The sequence below is a fragment of the Diceros bicornis genome, chromosome 2 (assembly GCF_020826845.1).
Source record: "Diceros bicornis minor isolate mBicDic1 chromosome 2, mDicBic1.mat.cur, whole genome shotgun sequence".
In the NCBI taxonomy this organism is placed as follows: domain Eukaryota; kingdom Metazoa; phylum Chordata; class Mammalia; order Perissodactyla; family Rhinocerotidae; genus Diceros; species Diceros bicornis.
In genome coordinates this window covers 44771465-44790557 of record NC_080741.1, presented here as the reverse complement: position 1 = coordinate 44790557, position 19093 = coordinate 44771465, and the positions used below count along the sequence as shown (strand labels likewise).

Genomic DNA, 19093 nt, shown 5'->3' with positions numbered 1-19093 from the left:
ACTTGGGCTGCACCCTGACCACTGACATCAGAATCCCTGGGCATGGAACCTAAGCATCAGTATCTGTAAAGCTCCCCAGGTGGTTCTGTGTGCAGCACGGGCAGGAACCACTGCTTTACACTGTCGACCCAGAATGAGTATTAATAGCTCTTCCTTTTCTCTCTAAGGTAACCCAATTTGGAAAATGAAGTATTTGGTTGTACCTTCGTATAATCTACAAAAATAGGGACTCACAGGATAAACATTTTTAAATCGTATTACTTACATTTTCAAATAATAGGCTCAATAGGTTTCTTTAATCTCTAGATACCTTTTCAGGTGAAATTCCTCTATATCAGATGGGCAAACCAAGAGTCCACAGTCCAAATCCAGCTCACTGCCTGTTCTTGTAATAAAGTTTTATTGGAACACAGCCACACCCGCTCATTTACGTATCATCTACAGCTGCTTTCTGCTACAGTGGCAGAGTGCAGTAGTTGCAACAGAAACCATATGGCCCACAAAACCTAAAATATTTACTATCTGACCCTTTACAGAAAAAGTCTGATTTGCCTAAATTTAAAACATTGAGTCCAATTGTTAACTTTCATTATATCCCTGGGTATCCCATCTTTTAGGACACCCCATCATACTTGGCTATGGCTGCTGCACATTCAGCAGAGGAGTCCCGGGATTCCTGCAGTCCGAGGGTCCCCAAGACCACCCTCAGTTTCAACGGTTTGATAGAAGCACTCACAGAACTCAGAAAAGCTGTTATACTCACAGTTACAGTTTGTTACAGTGAAAGGTTACAGACTAAAATCAGCAAAAGGAAAAGGCCCATTGGGCAGAGTCCAGGAGGGGCCAGGCATAAGCTTCCAGTGGAGTGGTGGGAACAGTGCCTACTTCTCCCAGCAGCGATGCATGGCAACATGCATGGAGTATTGCCAGCCAGGGGAGCTCACCCAAGCCTTGGTGTCCAGGGAATTTACTGGGAGGTCGGTCACATAGGCATGGCTGACTGCCTGCTTGGCTGACCTTAGTCACTCAACCTCCCATCCCTCCAAGGTCAAGAAGGGGGCGGGGGGCGGGGGAGGGAGGCCTGACCCAAGGCCCCCAGGTGAAGAAAGACATTCATATCAGGCAGGATGTTCCAATGGCTTAGATGCAGGAGCAGGTCAAGATCCAAACCTTTCTTTGGAATGTGCAGAGTGTGGACAACCCAGACTTCTCGAGTTAACTCTTTACTGCACAGTTCCTCTTACTGGGCAACGTTACCTGGTAAGGAATTCCAAGGTAACACCGGTTCTCGTGCGTTTGCTGCAACAAGCTCAAGGGCCAGGCCACAGGCTCAAGTCCTCAGCTTGTTAGAACCACCTGGCAGCACTTAAACAGCCCCATGCCTGGTCTCCACTCCAGACTAATTGAATTAGATTCTCCAGGGCTAGGGCCTGGGCTTCAGTATTTTAGATTGTAGCCCTGGGGATTTGATATTGAGGCAGGTTTAAGAACCACTGGGTGTGGTCTCTGGGACCACCCCTATGGAGAGGATGGAGATAAGTACAGTGGAAAGGGGTAGAAGGAGCAGTTGAGGGTGTTTGGGCAGGGAGTGCGTTCTTCCTGGAGGGTCAGGAAACAACCTGGAAACAACCAGGAAACGGTATTCATGTTGGGCCTGGGGGAACCAGCAAGATTTAAGCCAGAGCGGGTGGAGGTGTAAGGACAGAGTAGCAAGGTGACACTAGAACCCAGCATTATGAAGGGGAACACAGGCTGGAAGGAGAGACTGAGGCCAAATCCCCCAAAGCCTCTAATGCCTTTGGACTTGGTTTTGTGGCTAATGGGCATCTTTAGCGCAGGGGCACGTCAGGCTCAGAGCTGTGCTTGGAGAAAGTAGTCCCTCAGTGAATGCAGGCTAGACTGCAAGTGGGGTAGGAAGAGGGAGAGGGGCAGCGAGGGCAGTAGGGACCTGTTTGAGCAGTCCTGGGGACAGAACCATTGGTCATTCATTCACCAAATACTCATTTCATGTCTGCTACATGCCAGGCCCTGATACAGGCACTGAGGATACAGCAGTGAACATTGTGGGGCTGGCAGGGAGGGAGAGAGGCGATCAACAGATAAACAAATATATAATGTGTCAGGAGAAAGCTAAAACAGAGTAAGGGGCATGGGGATGAAGGTAGGGATGTTTTCTACAATAGGATGGTGAGGAAGGCCTCTCTGATAAGGTGACATTTGAGAGAAGTGAGCAAAGTGGATGTCTAGGGGAAGAGCATTCCAGGGAGAGGGAACAGCATGTGCAAATGCCCTGAGTGGCTATGAGCATGATAATGAGAAAGGTATCAGTGGGGATGGAAATATGGGGACAGATTTGAAGACATTTATGGAGAATCAACAAGATTTATGACTAATTGGATGGTTAGTGGAAGACTTGAGTGACTTGAGTTTAGTTTGAGGCAGGATACTTAACACTGGCTACACTTTAAAATCAGGTGGGGAGCATTTAAAAATTCCAGTGTTTGTGCTCTATTATTCTGTTTATATCAAGTTCAAAAATAGACAAAACATCCAGAATGTATAAGGAGCTATGACCGCTCAATAACAACAGAATTTAAAAATGGGCAAAAAATGTGAATAGACATCACAAAAGAAGATATACAGATGGCCAGTAGGCACATGAAAAATGCTCAAGATTATTTGTCATTAGGGAAATTCTAATTAAAACCACACTGAGATACCACTATATACCCACTAGAAATTCTGAAATTTAGATGGATCATACTAAGTGTTGGCAAGGATGTGGAGCAGCTGGAACTCTCATACACTGCTGGTGGGAATGTAAAATGGTACAGCCATTCTGGGCAAAAATTTAGCAGTTTCTTTCTTTTTTTTAAAGATATTTTTTACTTATTTATTTATTTTGAGGAAGATTGGCTCTGAGCTAACGTCTGTTGCTAATCTTCCTCCTTTTTTCCTTTTTTCTCCCCAAAGCCCCAGTAGATAGAGGTATGTCATAGTTGTACATCCTTCTAATTGCTCTATGTGGGATGCAGTCTCAGCATGGCTTAATGAGCAGTGCGTAGGTCCACGCCCAGGATCCAAACTGGTGAACCCCGGGCCACCAAAGTGGAGTGTGCGAACTTAACCACTACGCTACTGGGCCGGCCCCTAGCAGTTTCTTAAACAGTTAGCATAAATTTACCATAGAACCTAGGATGTCTTCTTCTAGGTATTTACCCAAGAGAAATAAAAACGTATGTTCACACAAAGACTTTCTTGTATATGAAGGTTCATAACAGCTTTATTCATAATAGCTGAAGATGGAAACAGGTCAGGTGTCCCATAATAGGTGACTGTATGAACAAACTGTGGTAGACCTGTACAATGGAGTACTACCCAGCAATAAAAAGGGATGAACTAATGATATGTGCAACAACATGGATGAATTTCTAAAAGGTAGTGCTAAGCAAGAAAAGCCAGAGACAAAAGACTATGATTCTGTTATATGAAATTCTAGAAAAGGCAAAACTGGTGAACAAAAGCATATCAGAGTTTGCCTGGAATTGAGACTGGCAGGGAGATTGACTGGAATTGAGACTGCAAGGAGACTGCACAAAGGAACTTTCTGGTGTGTTGGAAATACTCTATCATGATGGTGGCGGTGGTTTACACAGGTGTATGTATTTGTCAAAACTCATTTGCACACGTAAAATTGGTGTGTTCTATGTACAGAACACAGTAGAGCTGATTAAAAAGAAAATAGACAAAACTCATCTTCAGTGGCAGAGGTTAGAATAGTGGTTACCTTAAGAGATGATTGGTGGGAGGGGGCACAATACAGCCTGCTCGGGGACAGGAAGTGCCCTATACCTTGATCTGAGTGGTCGCCACAGGAGTGTATACCTATGTAAAGATTCAATGAGCTGTACACTCAGGATTTATGCACTTGCTGTATGTAAATTATACCTCAATTTATAAAGGTAGTGGTATCTGAGCCCTATCCCTAGAAATAGGGATTTCATTGGTCCAGGGATGTGCCCAAACACTGTTACATTTTAGGAGATCCTAGGAGATTCTGATGTTCAGCTAGTTAAGAGCTACTGTTTTTAGGGACAGGAAGGAGTCAAATGTTGAGTCTGAGTGAGAGGGAGTATTCTGATGCCATTTGCAGTCTGGTAGCACGTTCAGGGCTGGGGGAGGATGCTCACCTCAGCTTTGGCTTTCAGGGGATTTGAGATGAGGGTGGGGTTTCCACGCTTCCATGTGGACACACATGCAAAGCTAAGCAGGAAACGCCAGGGTTGGGGCCTTTAGACGGGGCTGACTATGTGCGGAGCACTCTTGGGAAATGAGCACTTTGTGGAATTTGCTGCAGCTCAGGCTTCTTTTCTTATTCCTAGGGCAAGATGGCAGCGGATGAAGGCTCACAGGACACCTTGCGGCTCCAGTTCAAGGCCATGCAGGAGATGCAGCACAGAAGGTTACAGAAGCAGATGGAGAAACGGAAGGAAAAGGAACTGAGCCTCGAAAGCAGAGCCGATGACCAAAACGAGCTCTTGGAGATCTCCAGTGGCCTCAGCCTTCTCCAAGCTGGGGAGCAAAACTCAAAAAACAGCTTTGAGCAGAGGTAAATGCAAGTTTGAACTCTCCCAGGAGCACTGCAGGGAGCTAGGGAAGGTGGGGGAGAAACAATTGCAGACAGTTAGACAATCAGGTTGACTAGATGTGTTTATAAGTTGAGACACAGAGGTTTTGACACAGAGGTTATTGAAGACTCTTGCATCTGATAGAAGACCTGTGCTCCTGTGGACGTAATTTGATGTGAAATGTATTTAAAAACCATTTAAATTCAAACTGAAATTTTGAAATTCATCAGGGTGTAGTTTATTCACTTGAATTTTCCTATGCAGTCTCTCTGTCATGAAAACCGTGTTTGGGTTTCTAAGGCGCTAGTTGGCTGACTCTGATGGTTCATAGATGATCATTGCTGCAAATCTCATCTGGGATCATTCTCCCATGCCAATTTCCCTTTCCTGACACATGGCGACGCGTAAACATACCTGTCCTAAAGCAACTCTTTGTGGGTTCCGTGCTTTTTTACAGTTGGTGAGAAGGTTGAAAGGAGTTCAGAATCTTCTCATCTTTCTCTAAATTTGACAATGTCCCACAGATGCATATTGATTTATACTGGTTATTAGAAGCAGGAGTCTGTATTGATACAAAATTCTCTGCTAGTCATTTTACTAAAAAAATCACAGCAGTTGTTGAGTTGTATCTTTGCTTCTGATTTTGCCTAGAATTGATTTTCTCTATCTTTAGATTCCACTTTTTATGGTTTCTCAATTTTCAAAATGCTCTACTAAAAAATGTTAATTGGGTAAAAAAATAAATATTTCTCAATAATTGAAAAAATTTCTAGGGCTCCTGAATATTGGCTCTAAGTTAACCCCTGACCTACTTCCGAATGATCTTTCCCCAAATCAGAGAAATTGGAATTGGTGAAGACTTGAGACATTGGTAGAATAACAAAAACAATAATAATAGCTGTTACCTGTAACTTATTTACTTCCTGAGCAGCTGTCTCTAGGGAGCCTGTTCTGTGCCTACCAGAAGTGACCACAGATGCATCAGTCACGTGTTTCTCATGTTTTAGAGTTCTGAAAAGAGCCTTGCAAGACCACTTGTAATATACAGAACCATCACCTGTTCTGATTTTCTGTCAAATTTGCCTGAAACCTAAAGACCTAGCCTCAACTTAAGGCTTAGATACTTCCTGTTTGGTCTTCTAATATAATATGCAATTAAGACTATAAATTTCCTTCTAAGTATCAATTTAGCTGCATTTTACAAGTTTTTACGTATATTGCTTCTGCAGTCAATCTGTTCTAAATGCTTCATAATACACGTTATGATTTGTCCTTAATCCATAAATAATTTAGGAGTGTGGGGTTTTTTCAGTTCCGAACAGATGATGGGTTTTGGGTTTTGTTTTTTGTTTTATTTTGCTATCTTTTTAGTATTGATTTCTAATTTTAGTCAATTGCCATTAAAGAAAATGGTCTGTATGATGTCCATTATGTGGAATTTGCTAAGATTGCCTTTGTAGCCTGCAATATAATGCATTTTTATGCACGTTCCACAGATGATTGAAAGGCATGTTAATTCTCGGAGTGAGGGGTTTTATATAGCTCTCTGTTGAATCCATAGTAAACCATGTTATTCAAACCTTCTTTCTCCTTTCACTTGAGTGTGTGTGTGTGTATGCTTAATCACTCAGTTTTGAGAACAGTGTGTTTGAGTCTGCTCATTGAGGGTCCCTTAATTTCTCATTCCTATTTTGTACAGACCAGTTCTTATCACCAGCTAGTGCCCAACCAAGTACAACAAACCTGGGCTTGAGGCCTGACCCCTGCCCATTGGTCCCTGTGAAAAAGCAGTAATTCTGCCTTTGCTTTTTAGGGTGCTTGAAGATGAGATTGAACAGCTTCGAGATCAGCTCAGGGAAACAGTGGATGAGAACGGGCGATTGTATAAGCTGCTGAAAGAAAGGGACTTTGAAATCAAACACCTCAAAAAGAAAATAGAAGAGGACAGATTTGCCTTCACAGGTAGCTTCACCATTGTTGCGACAGTCCCTGCCCTGAAATCCAGGTGAGCTGGTCCAGCTGCCATGGACCTACTGGGCAGGACAAACAGCAGGTTCCAGAGGGCAGGTGCCCAAGAGAGAGTGCCAAGGGTCAGCTGTCCTTGAAATGAGAGAGAAGAGGGGAAGAGAGCAGGCCAAGGAGGCCAGCATGCCAGGACATGGTAGCACAGGAACGACAGGGACAGCAGGGCAGCAGGCAGGCATTCCGGGCACGGTTGGTGACCCAGCTGCGACTCATGGCAAGGGTTCTCTGTGATGCTCGCTGCATGTTCGGTGGGCCAGCAGGGTCCATTTTATCTTGGTTCTCTGGCTCAGATATTATGTTGTGTATGTGAAGAAGCCCCAGTAGAAGAAAGCTCTGGCTTGCTTACTCTACAGCACTTGCTAATGCTCCTCCAGAAAGGTGGACGAGACAGGGATGTTAGCTGTTCCAGGGAGATATCCTGGAACTTAGCAGGGTCTAGAGAGGACCTTGGCCCTTCAGGTCTGGGCTGGACCTTGGCTCTGTTGGTAGAGACCTTGGCCTTGTGGGTCTGGTGGGGACCTTTGCCTCATGGATCTGGGGATGACCTTAGCCCTGTAAGTGCGGGCTGGACGTTGGCTCTGTGGTTATGAGCTAGACCTTGGCCCTGCAGAGCTGGTGGGGACCTTGGCCCTGATTGTCCTCTGCTCCATGTATGCTCATTGAGCAATTCCCAGGTGGCTGACTAATAAACCAGAAAGTCGGTGTCACCATCACAGAGAGCAGCTGTTCTCACCCAGCCAGAGCGTCCCCCGCTGCCTTTGAGAGTCAATGCCTGTAAGGGTGGGTACACACAGAGGAAGAGTGCTGAATTAGAAAGCAGGGGAATTTGGCGTCCTAAAAGCCCTTGGTGGCCTGTTGCACCTCCCTCCATTCTTTGGCCTTTTCTGTCCAAAACAAAAACACACTGAAGAGAAGGCTTTGTGTTGCAAGGACTAGAAACATACTCAGCCTGGCTCAGGGTTCAGATGTGAAGGGGCAGCTTGCCCTTATGCAAGGCTGTGGAGAAGCTGCTGGACTCTGGGGGGAGAGCAGGAGAGGCCTCCCCACCCCAGGAGACCTGGGAGCCAGAACCTGGGGGCACTCCCTCTTCCCCAGCCTGCCCCACATTCTCTCTCTTGCTGTCTCTGCCAGCTTGCTCTCAGCCTCATCTGACTGCCAGCCCTGACTCTCCTTCAAGACCTCTGAAATCAGTCCTCACTCTGAAGGCACCATTTCTGATTCCAGCTTCACATTTTGAAGAGAAAAGTCTGACTGGCCCAGTTCATGTTTTTAAACCAGGCCACAAGTGATAGGCTGCTGACAACTGAGATAGACTGGTTTTCCTCTGGCTAGATTTTTAGTGATTGCTAAATTTTTTTTTTTTTTACTATATTTCTTTGTATAATTTTTTAGTGATTGTTCTAGTGATTACAAAAGACATACTTAACTTTTCACAGTCTACTTAGAATTAATATTTTACCACTTCAAGTGGAATGAAGAAACTGTACCACTGTATAGGTCCCTTCCCCTCTCCCTTCTATTAAAGCTTTCGTACGTGTTATATCTATATGTATGGAAAGTCCTATCAGACAATGCGATCATATTTGCTTTCAACCATTATACATATTTTAAAGAACTTAAGGAGACAAAAATGGTCTACTACATTTGCCTAGATATTTAGCATTTCTGTGCTTGCCCATTCAGTGATGCCCCCATTATCATGGGGTTGCAGCTTCAAGAGTGGAGCTTGCCTGGAGACACAGTTGGGAGAGAATAGGAAAAAAAAACAAAGGATTTTTCCCATTCTCTCTGAGCCCCCCTTCCTGCCCTCTGAATGAGACAGGGCTTCTCTTAGACCCCTTTCTGATGTCTAGTTCCAGGATTTGTACTGCTTTTGAGCCCTGGAGAAAAACAACCCAGAGAACTCACCCCTGGACTATTGGTACTTCTGGGTCTGGTTTCCTGCCCCAACTTCTGAGCCCTTTCTCCTGACGTGTCCTCATCCTCTTGAGCCGACGTGAGGTTGCTGAGGGCAGCTACTCCTGGTTGCCCTACTCACCGCCTGGCCCCCGCCAACAGCAGCAAGCCCGGCTGACTTTATTTGACAACCGTCAAGTACTTTTGTTTACCTTCCACCAGTTGTCACTTTCAGTCTTGTTCTGAGGCGCATCACAGTCATGTTAAAAAGTAGGCCTAAGAAGGGGCCGGCCCCATGGCGTAGCGGTTAAGTGCACGCGCTTCGCTGCTGGCAGCTTCGCTGCTGGCGACTTCGCTGCTGGCGGCCCAGATTCGGATCCCGGCGCGCACCCATGCACCACTTGTCAGGCTATGCTGTGGTGGCGTCCCACATAAAGTAGAGGAAGATGGGCATGGATGTTAGCCCAGGGCCAGTCTTCCTCAGCAAAAAGAGGAGGACTGGCATGGATGTTAGCTCAGGGCTGATCTTCCTCACAAAAAAAAAAAAAAAGTAGACCTAAGAAGGTGTCTCCGCCAGTTACCCACTGCTGGAGTGCCAGCATTTAGGGAACTTGCGGACTGTCTGACCAAACCTGTCGTTGCACACATGAGGAAACCGTCCTCCAGGGAGGGCAAGGGACTGCAAGGCTCGCTAGTCAGTCAGTGCCTGCCTTCTCTACGGCCCCCACACCAGGCAGCTTCCCCCATTTACATCCTTCCAGCCACCTCTTCTACAGCCTCCTGCCCTTGCCCAGGGCCTTCCAGCTGCTTCCTCAGACACTCCAAACTCTTTCCTGCCTCTGGACCTTTGCACTTCTATTTCCTCTGCTTAGAACACTCTTCCTAGTTGAGAATACTCTTCTTCCTGGCTTGATCCCTCTCTTTATTCATCCAGGTCTCTGTTCACATTACCTCCTCAGAGAGGCCTTTCCTGACCCCTCCATCTAAAATAGCATCATCCCCAGCCCTCTCATCCCCTTGCCCAACTTCAGTTTATTTCATAGCACTTATTCCTCCCAGATATTAGAATACATACTTGTTTGTTTTTTATTATCTGTCTCCCCTGCTAGAATGTAAACTCCATAAGTCTTTTTTATTCACCATCGAATCCCTAATGCTGAGAGTGTCGATCACTTGGTAGAAACTCAGTAAATATTTACTAAATGAATTTGTATTGGTTAGGTGTTACCACAAAATTCTGTATAAGAAGCAACCACATAATCTCAACAGCATTCAGCAATAAGCATTTATGTAGCTCAAACATCTGGGGGTTAATTGGGGATCAGCTGATCTAGGCCAGGCTTAGCTAGGGTGATTCAGCTTTGTTCCACCTGTCTCTCTTCCTCTTCCTGGGACCAGCCAGCTGGCCTGGATATGTTCTTCTTGTGGAGATGGCATAAGTGAAAAGAGTGAGCTTAACTACACTAGTGCTTCCCAAGCCTCTACCTGCACCTTATCTGCTAACATCCCATTGGCCAAAACAAGTCATTGGCTGAGCCCAGAGTCAGGCTGTCATAGAGGGGTTGAGGGGATACACCCTACTCACTGGAGGGCACAGCAGAGTTAGAGGGCATAGGGTGTGGGTGTGTAACGCTTTCACTGAGGAGGCGTGAAGAATTGGAGCAATAAACTTATCTCCCATAGAATTAAAACTCTGCTTCCTGATTTTATCATTTTCCTAGAACATAGTGAATCTCCGAGTGGCGGCATGTCCACTCACTGCAGTTGGGTTTCAGGGTACGTAGGTGGGTGGTGACTCTTCTGAGCCTCTGCCCTTTCGTGAGTATTCACACCAAGCAGCTTTAGCTTTTAAAACCCCAGTGCTATTGGTAGTGCGGCATGAGTTTGATGTGCAGGCCTCTGTTTTTAATTGACCTCTCCGGTTTTCTTCATTTTAGGGACAGCCAGTGTGGCTGGGGATGCGATTGCCACCAAAGTCGTCGAGCTGTCCAAAAAGAACCGGGTGCTGATGGCAGAGTCAGAGGGTGCAAAAACCAGAGTGAAGCAGCTGAGCCATCGCATCCAGGAGCTGGAGCGGGAAGTGAGGGGCCTTGGTGATTCCTGCCTCTGGAGGGGACTTCCAGGACCCTGGGCCACTCCTCCAGAGAGGAAGCCACACTTAGGTGTTTGGGGTCCTTTTGCAGGGCTTGTGGGTCAGTGTTTGCAGTGAGTTCCTCAGTCTTTGTCACATCCTGAGAGGGGAAAGTGTGTTGGGAAGCAAGGGGGACACAGGTCATGGAGAGGCAGCCCGGCGTAGTGGTTAGGACGCAGACCTGGGGCCTGACTACTGGGTGTGAATCTCAGCTCCATCACTGACTTGTTTTGTGACTTTGAGCAAGTTATAAACTCTCTGTGCCTCAGTTTCCTCCATCTGTCACATGGCAATAATAATAGTCCTCACCCTAGGGTTTTCTGGGGATTAAATGACTTAACATAGTAAAATGCTTAGAACAGTGCCTAGCATGTAGTAAGCACTAGATAAACATTTGTTAAATGAATTAACAGGGATCCTTGCTAATTTGAAGCTAGAGCCAGGAGCATTCCACCAATTGGTCTCACTTTTGTCCATCTTCTTCTTTCTGCTGCCCCCTGCCCTCCCACAGCTAATCACAAACCCCTCCAGTCGAGCAGGGGCACAGCCTGAGCAGTTCGTGGTCCCTCAGAGCTAGAATGGACTCCACATGCTAGAGAGAATCTACGTAGCTTCTCCTTATGTGGCTAAGGAGCCGAGGCTGGAAGAGGTTAAGAGGCTTTCTCAAGTCACACAGTGTGTGGTGCTGCCGGATTTTGAATCCAATTCTGCTCTCCAAAATCCTCCTCAGGCATTATACTCGGCATTGATTTAGAGCTTCTTTAATCTATAACATGTTTTTTGAGAACCATCTCAGGTTCTGTGCCAGCCCATGGGGAGACTGTGGGGAGCAAAATAGGTGTGGTCCTTGCCCTCCTGGGAGACAGATCAACCCCAAGGGCCTCTGAGAGAAGGGAGCATGCACAGTGGGCCCCTGGAGGATGAGAAGGGGCCGGACTCAGAGAGATGGGGCAGGGGCCTCCATGCAGAGGACCCAGCAGGTGCAAAGGCCCTGAGTGGGGAAGAAGGCTTGAAAGGACACCAGTGTGGATGAGAGTGGAGCAAGATGAGGTCAGAGAGGTGGGAGGGTGGGTCATGCCCCGCCCTGTCAGACAGGCACGGTCTTCGTGTGAAGAACAATTGGGAAACAAGTAAAGGGTTGCTTGACTGTCTGTATAAGGGGGTGATCTTGGCCACCAGGCCATGAGTCTGTGTGGCAGGCTTCTCATGTCTCTGACCCTGTCTCCTCATCCTTTACTCTCTGCCTCCCAGACTATTGTTTGAACTCCAGGATACAGAGCATGGCTGTGGTATTATTATTTATTAAGCTGCTAGTGACTCCTAGGGCTGCTCTACTGTACAATTGAGAAGTGGAGCAGATAGTCAATGAAACCCTCTCCCATCGCAGAGCAGTTTGTAAAGGAGAGTTCTTCCATTAATGATCCTGAAGTTGAGCTGACAGGCAAACCACTGAGATCGGTAACCACACACTCAGCGGTGGCACCAGAGTACTTCCCTCAGGCGCCATAATTGCTGAGCAAAATTCAATATTAAGTGCGAGGTTTGCTTTTTCAGCTGCAGATGGCCCTGGCCAGGCTGCCAGCCAAGGGGGCCGCCGATGCAGGAGCCAAGCCACCGAGGGCCCAGATGGGAGACAGAGCCTTGGTATGAATTCCCTTCTGTGCTGGGGAGTCTGTGAGGCAGCTGTCAGCCTGGGCCTTGCCTCTTCCGTGGGAGTGTAGGTGCCTCTGTCCAGGGTCCACCTCTACCCCATTGCTGAGCCAGTGCCACCATTGCAGATCCTCAGAGCAGCCATCAGGGAACAGTAACCAAGTCTATGGCCTGAGGTCAGTAATGCCCCAGTGGAGGCCAGTGAAGGTCTAACTCTGATCCAGTCCCCAGAAAGCGAGGTCAGAGGGAAGGCCTGGTCCAAATGGCCTCCTACTCTCAGCTGTAAATGATCTCCTTTACAGCATCCTCACTGGGGAGACAGCTAGCTTGTACCTTACCCAGGGACAGGGAGCCCACTACTGCTCCATGGAACACTGGTTTTGAGGGGGCAGTTCATATTGTGAGAAATCTTCCCTTTGTGGAGCTCCAAATCTAGAGTAAAAGTTACTACTGGGAATGGGGGCTTGTTCCCAAGATTCCATTTTATGAAGCCAGGGAGCAGTCTGTGAAACCCAGGAGATGAGAACTGCAGCTCCATGAAAGGAAGGCAGTCTGAGCCAGTGGGCTATGAGGTCGGGGCATGGAGCCCAGGCCAGATAAGATAAGAAGTAGTCCAGAGAACATCCCAGGAGGCCTCCCCAGGGTTTTCTTTTGAAGCCAGACCAGTTGGTGACACAGGGAGTCAAGCCTCAGGACTCCCCGTTCAGTGCTCCTTTTCCAGCCCCACCTCCCCTATTGACTTCACCTCAGGATCAAGCCGCCTCATGCCTGTCTTGAGGAGAGTTCAGTCCTCAGTGTACAGTGATGGGCCCCTGGGTTCCAGGGGTGAATATGTCTCCTGAAGGCTGGTCTTTTGTGAACCTGGGGAGGCAGTAGAGGGATTCTGCCCTCAGCAGGGGCTAGACTGAGGGTTCTTCAGGGCCTTTCCTGGCTCCAAGGGTCACTGCTAAGCGCCCCTGGTTTATCCGGAGCACTGAGCACCTCCATGTCCCTAACTAGAGCTGCCAGGGTGGGAAACTGCTTGTTCGGTTACTTGTTGAGCCTGACAGGCTTTTTCTGAGCCCTGTGACACGGGGAATCAAAGACAGGGCCTGTGTCCCCAGGGGAGCCCAAGAGGGGGGATGAGCAGCCATATTGAAGGAAGGAGGGGGACAGGGCCTTCAGAGAGAGCCCCCGGGCTCTGAGTTCGCAGAGGGAGCACACCCTCCATCTGAGGCAGCTAGGAGGTGGGATGGAGGAGAGGTTCCTGAGGTGCGCCTTGCTGGAGGAGGATGAAGGAGGGCCTTCCAGCAGGAACAGTGCCAGCCAAGGCTCAGAGGCCAGGAAGCACTCAGTGTTCCTATTCCTATTCCGTTTGCTGGGTGTCCGCTGGATGACATTTGGCTGCAGCCCAGGGCTTATGATGGGGAAAGGGGAACGTAAGCCAAACAAAGCTAGGGTGGAGTCACCCACGGGGGAGGCCTTGAGTGGCAGCTGGGCAACTGGCTTCAGCTTTATTCTGTGGTCGCAGAGAGGTTTCTGATGAAGAGTGGGTGATGGGCTGCAAGTCTCAGCTCATCAGAACCACATGTTTTCCAGGGCACCTTCTTTTTTATTTATTTATTATTATTTTTGTGTGTGTGTGAGGAAGATCAGCCCTGAGCTAACATCCACGCTAATCCTCCTCTTTTTGCTGAGGAAGACCGGCTCTGAGCTAACATCTATTGCCAATCCTCCTCCTTTTTTTTTTCCCCCCAAAGCCCCAGTAGATAGTTGTATGTCATAGTTGCACATCCTTCTAGTTGCTGCATGTGGGACGCGGCCTCAGCGTGGCCAAAGAAGCGGTGCGTCAGTGCGCGTCCAGGATCCGAACTCCAGGGCGTCTTCTGATCAGAGAGAGAACAAAAGCAATGTCCCCCTCATTAGACTTTTCAGGGCAGCCCAAGCCAAGCCACACTCCAGAGGCCTGCAGGCAACTCCGCATTCCAGCCTCAGAGTGCCAAAGCACATTCCAGAGGGGAGCTGAACGCCCTACCTCCCCTCGGCATGGGGCTTCAAGAGGCTGTGGCGTGAGCAGCATTGGCATTGTCTGCTCCCCATGGACTGTGTTTCAGTTATTCCCTCAAAGAAAATAGCCCAGATTGGGGGAGGGTTATGCCCATACCCAAGTCCCCACAAAGCCTGTGGAATTCCACTCTGGGCAGAAGCAGCTCTGAAACGATGGGGAGGTAGGGTTGGCCTGGCTGCCTGGGAGGGGAGGACTGGCAGAGAAAAGGGGTGGTGGCTGCTCACGCACATGGGCCCAGCCCTCCCCAGAACACCATCTGGCCCTCAGCCCCCTTTGCCAGCTGCCCACCCAAGCCAGGCTAGGCCCCCTGGCATTGTCCTCCATCAGAATCTGCCCCAGACGGCACCCTTTGTATGCATTGTCCTAGCAACACGCACAGGCACCCCGGAGGCTGGTATTACATACCCCCATTTTACAGATGAGGAAACGAGGCTTGGAGAGGGGTGTCGTTGCCTGGGTTCTAGATGCAGGTCCAATCTGTGCTCTTTCCATGCTCTGTGCAGGATCACAGCAGGCACGTGGGAAGCTCCTATATTCCCACAGCTTCCACACCACCACACGTCAGGGCCGGTGGGGCTCATGGCACCAAAGATCTGACAGGCAGGGGGTGTTGCTTCCCGACCCAGGGCAGATACCAAGCAGCAGGTTAGCAGAGGGAAGACAGGCACCCAACAGCAGAGAAGGGACGGCCAGCAGCCAGACAGGGAGAAGGACACACACAAAAGAATATTTAAAAAAAAGAAACAAGATACATTTGTGTTTTATATAAGTTCCCAGTTTACAAATTCTGTTCACGTTTGTTGTTCTGTTTAGCCTCATGGTGGTGCTGTGAGGTAGCAGGACAGGGAAGTGTTTTTATACCCATTCCATAGATGAGGAAACCAGATGAGGCCAGGCTTTCTGGACTGTGTGTCTGGGTCTGGTTTCCTTAACCAGTGGTTTTCAGCTGGGCTGTCCAGAGCCTCTGGGGTCCATGCAACTTCCCAGACCCAGTCTACTTGGATCTGTCTTTCACACTAGCATTCCAGGAGATTTTGTTTGTGCTTGCTACGGAAGGATCAGAAAGCCACTGCAGCACCCGCCCTGCTTCCCAGAAGTCCAGCCCACCTGGTCTGTTGGGGCAGGAGCAGATGGTCTCAGACCACCAACAAACGTTCCTGCTGCCCTGATGCCCAGGCATCAGCAACAGCTCAAATTGGGAGAATATGAGTGCAGGGGAAGGACCAGGCTTCTAATCCCATTTGTGTCACCCCTCAACCAGCTGTGTACCTGAGGGCAACTTACTTCCCCTCTCTGGACCTCATTTTCATCATTTATAGAAGGGGTTTGAATGGGCTGACTTTGGAGTCCCTCTAATGCCAAACTTCTGTGAGTCTCAGGAACTTCTATTGAAGACAAAGAAATTGGCAGCACATTTGAGAAAAATTTACATCCAAATAGTTTAAATCAAACATTATTAAAAAAAAAAATACATTGCTAAGAGTTCCAGCAGGCAGAGTTTTCGTGGTTGCTTTAGTTCTTCAAGCCACAAAAACGGAGTGTTTGGGGATTAAACTGGGTCCTTACTTCTGTTCAGTGAGCTCATTGCCAGGAAAAGGAGCCCATGGCCCAGGCTGACAGTCCCAGGAGAGGGAGGCCCCAAGTTAGGATGGTCGTGGCCCTCCTGCCGAGCTGGAGTTGCCTTCTGTGAATGAGCTAGTTCCCTCGTTATTCTGAGTGAAGATGGTTTAGCTTTGATGCCAGGCTCTGGAGCACAGCAGAGAAAGTCCACACCCAGGAAGTGTCTGGGACGTGTGAAGCCTGCAGGACTTCTCCAGATGCTCCCTCTCCGTGGCCACTGCATGCATCCAAGTGTATGTGCAACATCTGAGCAAAGGGTTCGGTTCACAGAGTTGGGCTGCCAGGATTCACATCCACGCCCCACCCTTCTCAACCAGGTACCCTGAGTGAAGGGGACTTACCATCCACCAGCCTCTGCTTTGCATCTATAGAGGGCTTATAATACCTCCCAGGGGTTTGTGAGGATTACATGAGTTGCTCCATGTTGAACACTTAGTGTGGTGCCTGACACATACCTGGATACATGGGGGCTATGATTACTGTTACTGTTTAGGCAACAAGTGACTGCTCTCCCTCCCGCCCTTCCCAACTAGCCGGAGACCCCAGAGGTGAAGGTCTTGCGGGACAGGCTGGCGGCCACAAACCTGAAGATGAGTGACCTCCGCAACCAGATTCAGTCTGTGAAGCAGGAGCTCCGGATGGCCCAGAAGGTCTTTCAGAGCCATGGGTCAGGTCTTCCTGTATGGCTGGGATTGGGAAGAGCATGGCCAGGACAATGGGTTCCATTCAGGAACAGCGAGTGGTTGGCTCTGTGAGCATCATGCTGCTTGCTCTGGGTCAGGCTCTAGATCCAATAACTTCCTTCCACCATCCCTTGATACAGACCATTGGTGAGTGGGGTTGCTGGCTGTCCGAGGGGCCCTGCATATATGCCTTTATAAAGGAGAGTTCTTTAGACCTTCCATGTGCTACGTGTGCCCCAATATATCCTGGGTCTTTCCTTAATAAGCCACCTTGGACTTGGGAGCCTGCCAAGACCTGTCTCCTCCCCTCTGCTGTCTGTAATATTAGAAAATGAATAGACTGTTTGTGTATTAAAGGCCCCTTTCAAAGGAAAATACTCAGACTTGGGACGCAGGCCCAGCTGGTTCATTATTTATTTTTATTTATATAGTGAATTCTCTGGCATTTGTCTTCCCTGCTGGAACCACTCAGACCGGCCAAGATTTCCAAAACAGCGTTCTATTGTGGAAACAAGTGCCAGAGACTTGGTACATTGGATGGGGTTTCCGTGGCAGCTTCAGAGGGGCCCAGGGCACAAGCTGGAGCGTTTTGTTTCTACCTCAAAGCCTTGAGGTGGGGCCTGAATACGGCCAGTGGGCCCTTCTGGAACCCAACATCCCCAGTCAACGTTCTCTGACCCTCCTTCTTGCTACTCTCAGACATGGCTCCTTGTCAGTGGCTTTTCACAGAGGGTGAGGCCCTGTGGCAATGTACTCTCTGTAGCCATCCAGAATGACCTCAGTGACAGGTGACAAGTGAAGAAGTTAAGGAAACGGGTTTTGGTCAGCTTTGTGGTTCGCTCATCCCAGAATATGTTGAGAGCAAGGGCCCCATCTGGGTGTTGTCAGCAGTTCCTTGTCTGCTCTAGGCATCACCAAGAAGTGCTGGGGATGATGGGTTTACTGCCTTCCCAGGGAGAGCTGCTCTTGAAGCATGGTCAGCTGGCCTTGGAGGTAGGAGGAGGGTTGTGTGAGTGGAGGCCGGGCCCTCTGGGAGCCCCATGCACCCAGCACCGCTTCTGCATATGCAGCAACATTAGGGCCCTGGTCGGGCCCTCTCTCCTAGCCACAATGAAGGCCCCACCTTTTTCAGGTTTTGGCCAACGAGGTTGGGGAAGATGTGAACGTCCAACAGCTCCTGTCTTCACCAGGGTCCTGGAGGGGTCGGGCTCAACAAATCCTCGTTTTGCAGAGCAAGGTGAGTAAGTCATCAGACTTCTCCTGGACCTGAACATAGGGCTTGAAATGCCCCAGAAAGACCCACACTGACACACATGAGAGACACAGAACCCAAAAAAGGCCTTTAGATCCTGCAGGGCACACTTGCAGAGCTGTTGTTTTACATTCTCCCCAGCCAGCCTGATTTTAATTTGTTATTTAATGAAGAAGCATTTATATAACACTTACCACGTGCCAGGCACTGGCGCTTAATAAATGCCAAAGCCTTTGATTTGTTTTACTCCAGGCTTACGTTTTCCCTACTTCATGTATATTTGCTTGACTCTTGTAGCCTTTTTCCAGTTTTGTCCAGATGCTTATAGACTTTTCAAAGTTTTAATTACCCAATAAAAACTTAGCCTTGTCTCCCTCTTTATGTTCTAAATATTTTGGAGCATCCATAGAGGCTAGGAGCAGGGGCTCTGGAGCCAGACTGCTTGGATTCAAATCCTAGCTCTCCACTGACCAGCTGGGTGGCCTCAGGCGAATTACTTCATCTTACTGTGCCTCAGTTTCTTCATCTGTGTACTGTGGAGGATGAGAATACCTACCCCACAGGGTTGTTGGGAGGATTGAATTAGTCAATATGTATAAAATGCTCAACACAGTGCCTGGCACTGAGGAAACACTCTACAAACGTTAGCTGTGGTTGTTTTCCTTTTTTGCCTTCAAACTAAGAAATACATGAGTAGGTGTGTAACTTCCACTATTTTCCAAGCACATCACCTTCATCCCCAGGGACTTCAGGTTCACAGTTCGTGGGTGGCTTTTATCCTCAGGATCCTTAAAGCCAACGTGAATGGGGGAACTCTCCAAAAAACTATAATTAATGACCAGTGGGTAGCCTTAGGATTCAACAGACCTGAGTTTGAGCCTGGCCTCCATCATTGGTCTACAGGTTTGGTGAACTTGGGCTAATTAATCACTTCATCTCTCTGTCCTTTAGCCTCCTCCCCTGTAAAATGGAGATAATACCTTCCTTGTAGGGTTGTTGTAGGTTAAATGAAATAATATTTGTAAGGCACCGAGCACAGTGCCTGGCCATAATAAGCACTCAACACATTAGTTATCATTGTTGTTGTTAAGTAAATGATTAAAAATAATAGTGTTCTTTAATGCTTAAATGGAATTACCATACGAGGGTGCTGATGTGTGC

At 48.2% G+C, this 19093-nt stretch overlaps 1 protein-coding gene across 1 annotated transcript in view; it reads left to right on the top strand.

Moving 5' to 3' along the window:
- Positions 1 to 4388: 4388 nt before the first annotated feature.
- CCDC13 (coiled-coil domain containing 13) overlaps positions 4389 to 19093 on the top strand; it is a 39547-nt gene continuing 24842 nt past the window's right edge. Inside the window, exons 1-6 of the mRNA XM_058555901.1 lie at positions 4389 to 4609; positions 6442 to 6590; positions 10487 to 10629; positions 12235 to 12324; positions 16531 to 16647; positions 17813 to 17917. Of these exons, the coding sequence (XP_058411884.1) occupies positions 4389 to 4609; positions 6442 to 6590; positions 10487 to 10629; positions 12235 to 12324; positions 16531 to 16647; positions 17813 to 17917 (825 nt within the window). The remainder of the gene's footprint in view (positions 4610 to 6441; positions 6591 to 10486; positions 10630 to 12234; positions 12325 to 16530; positions 16648 to 17812; positions 17918 to 19093) is intronic.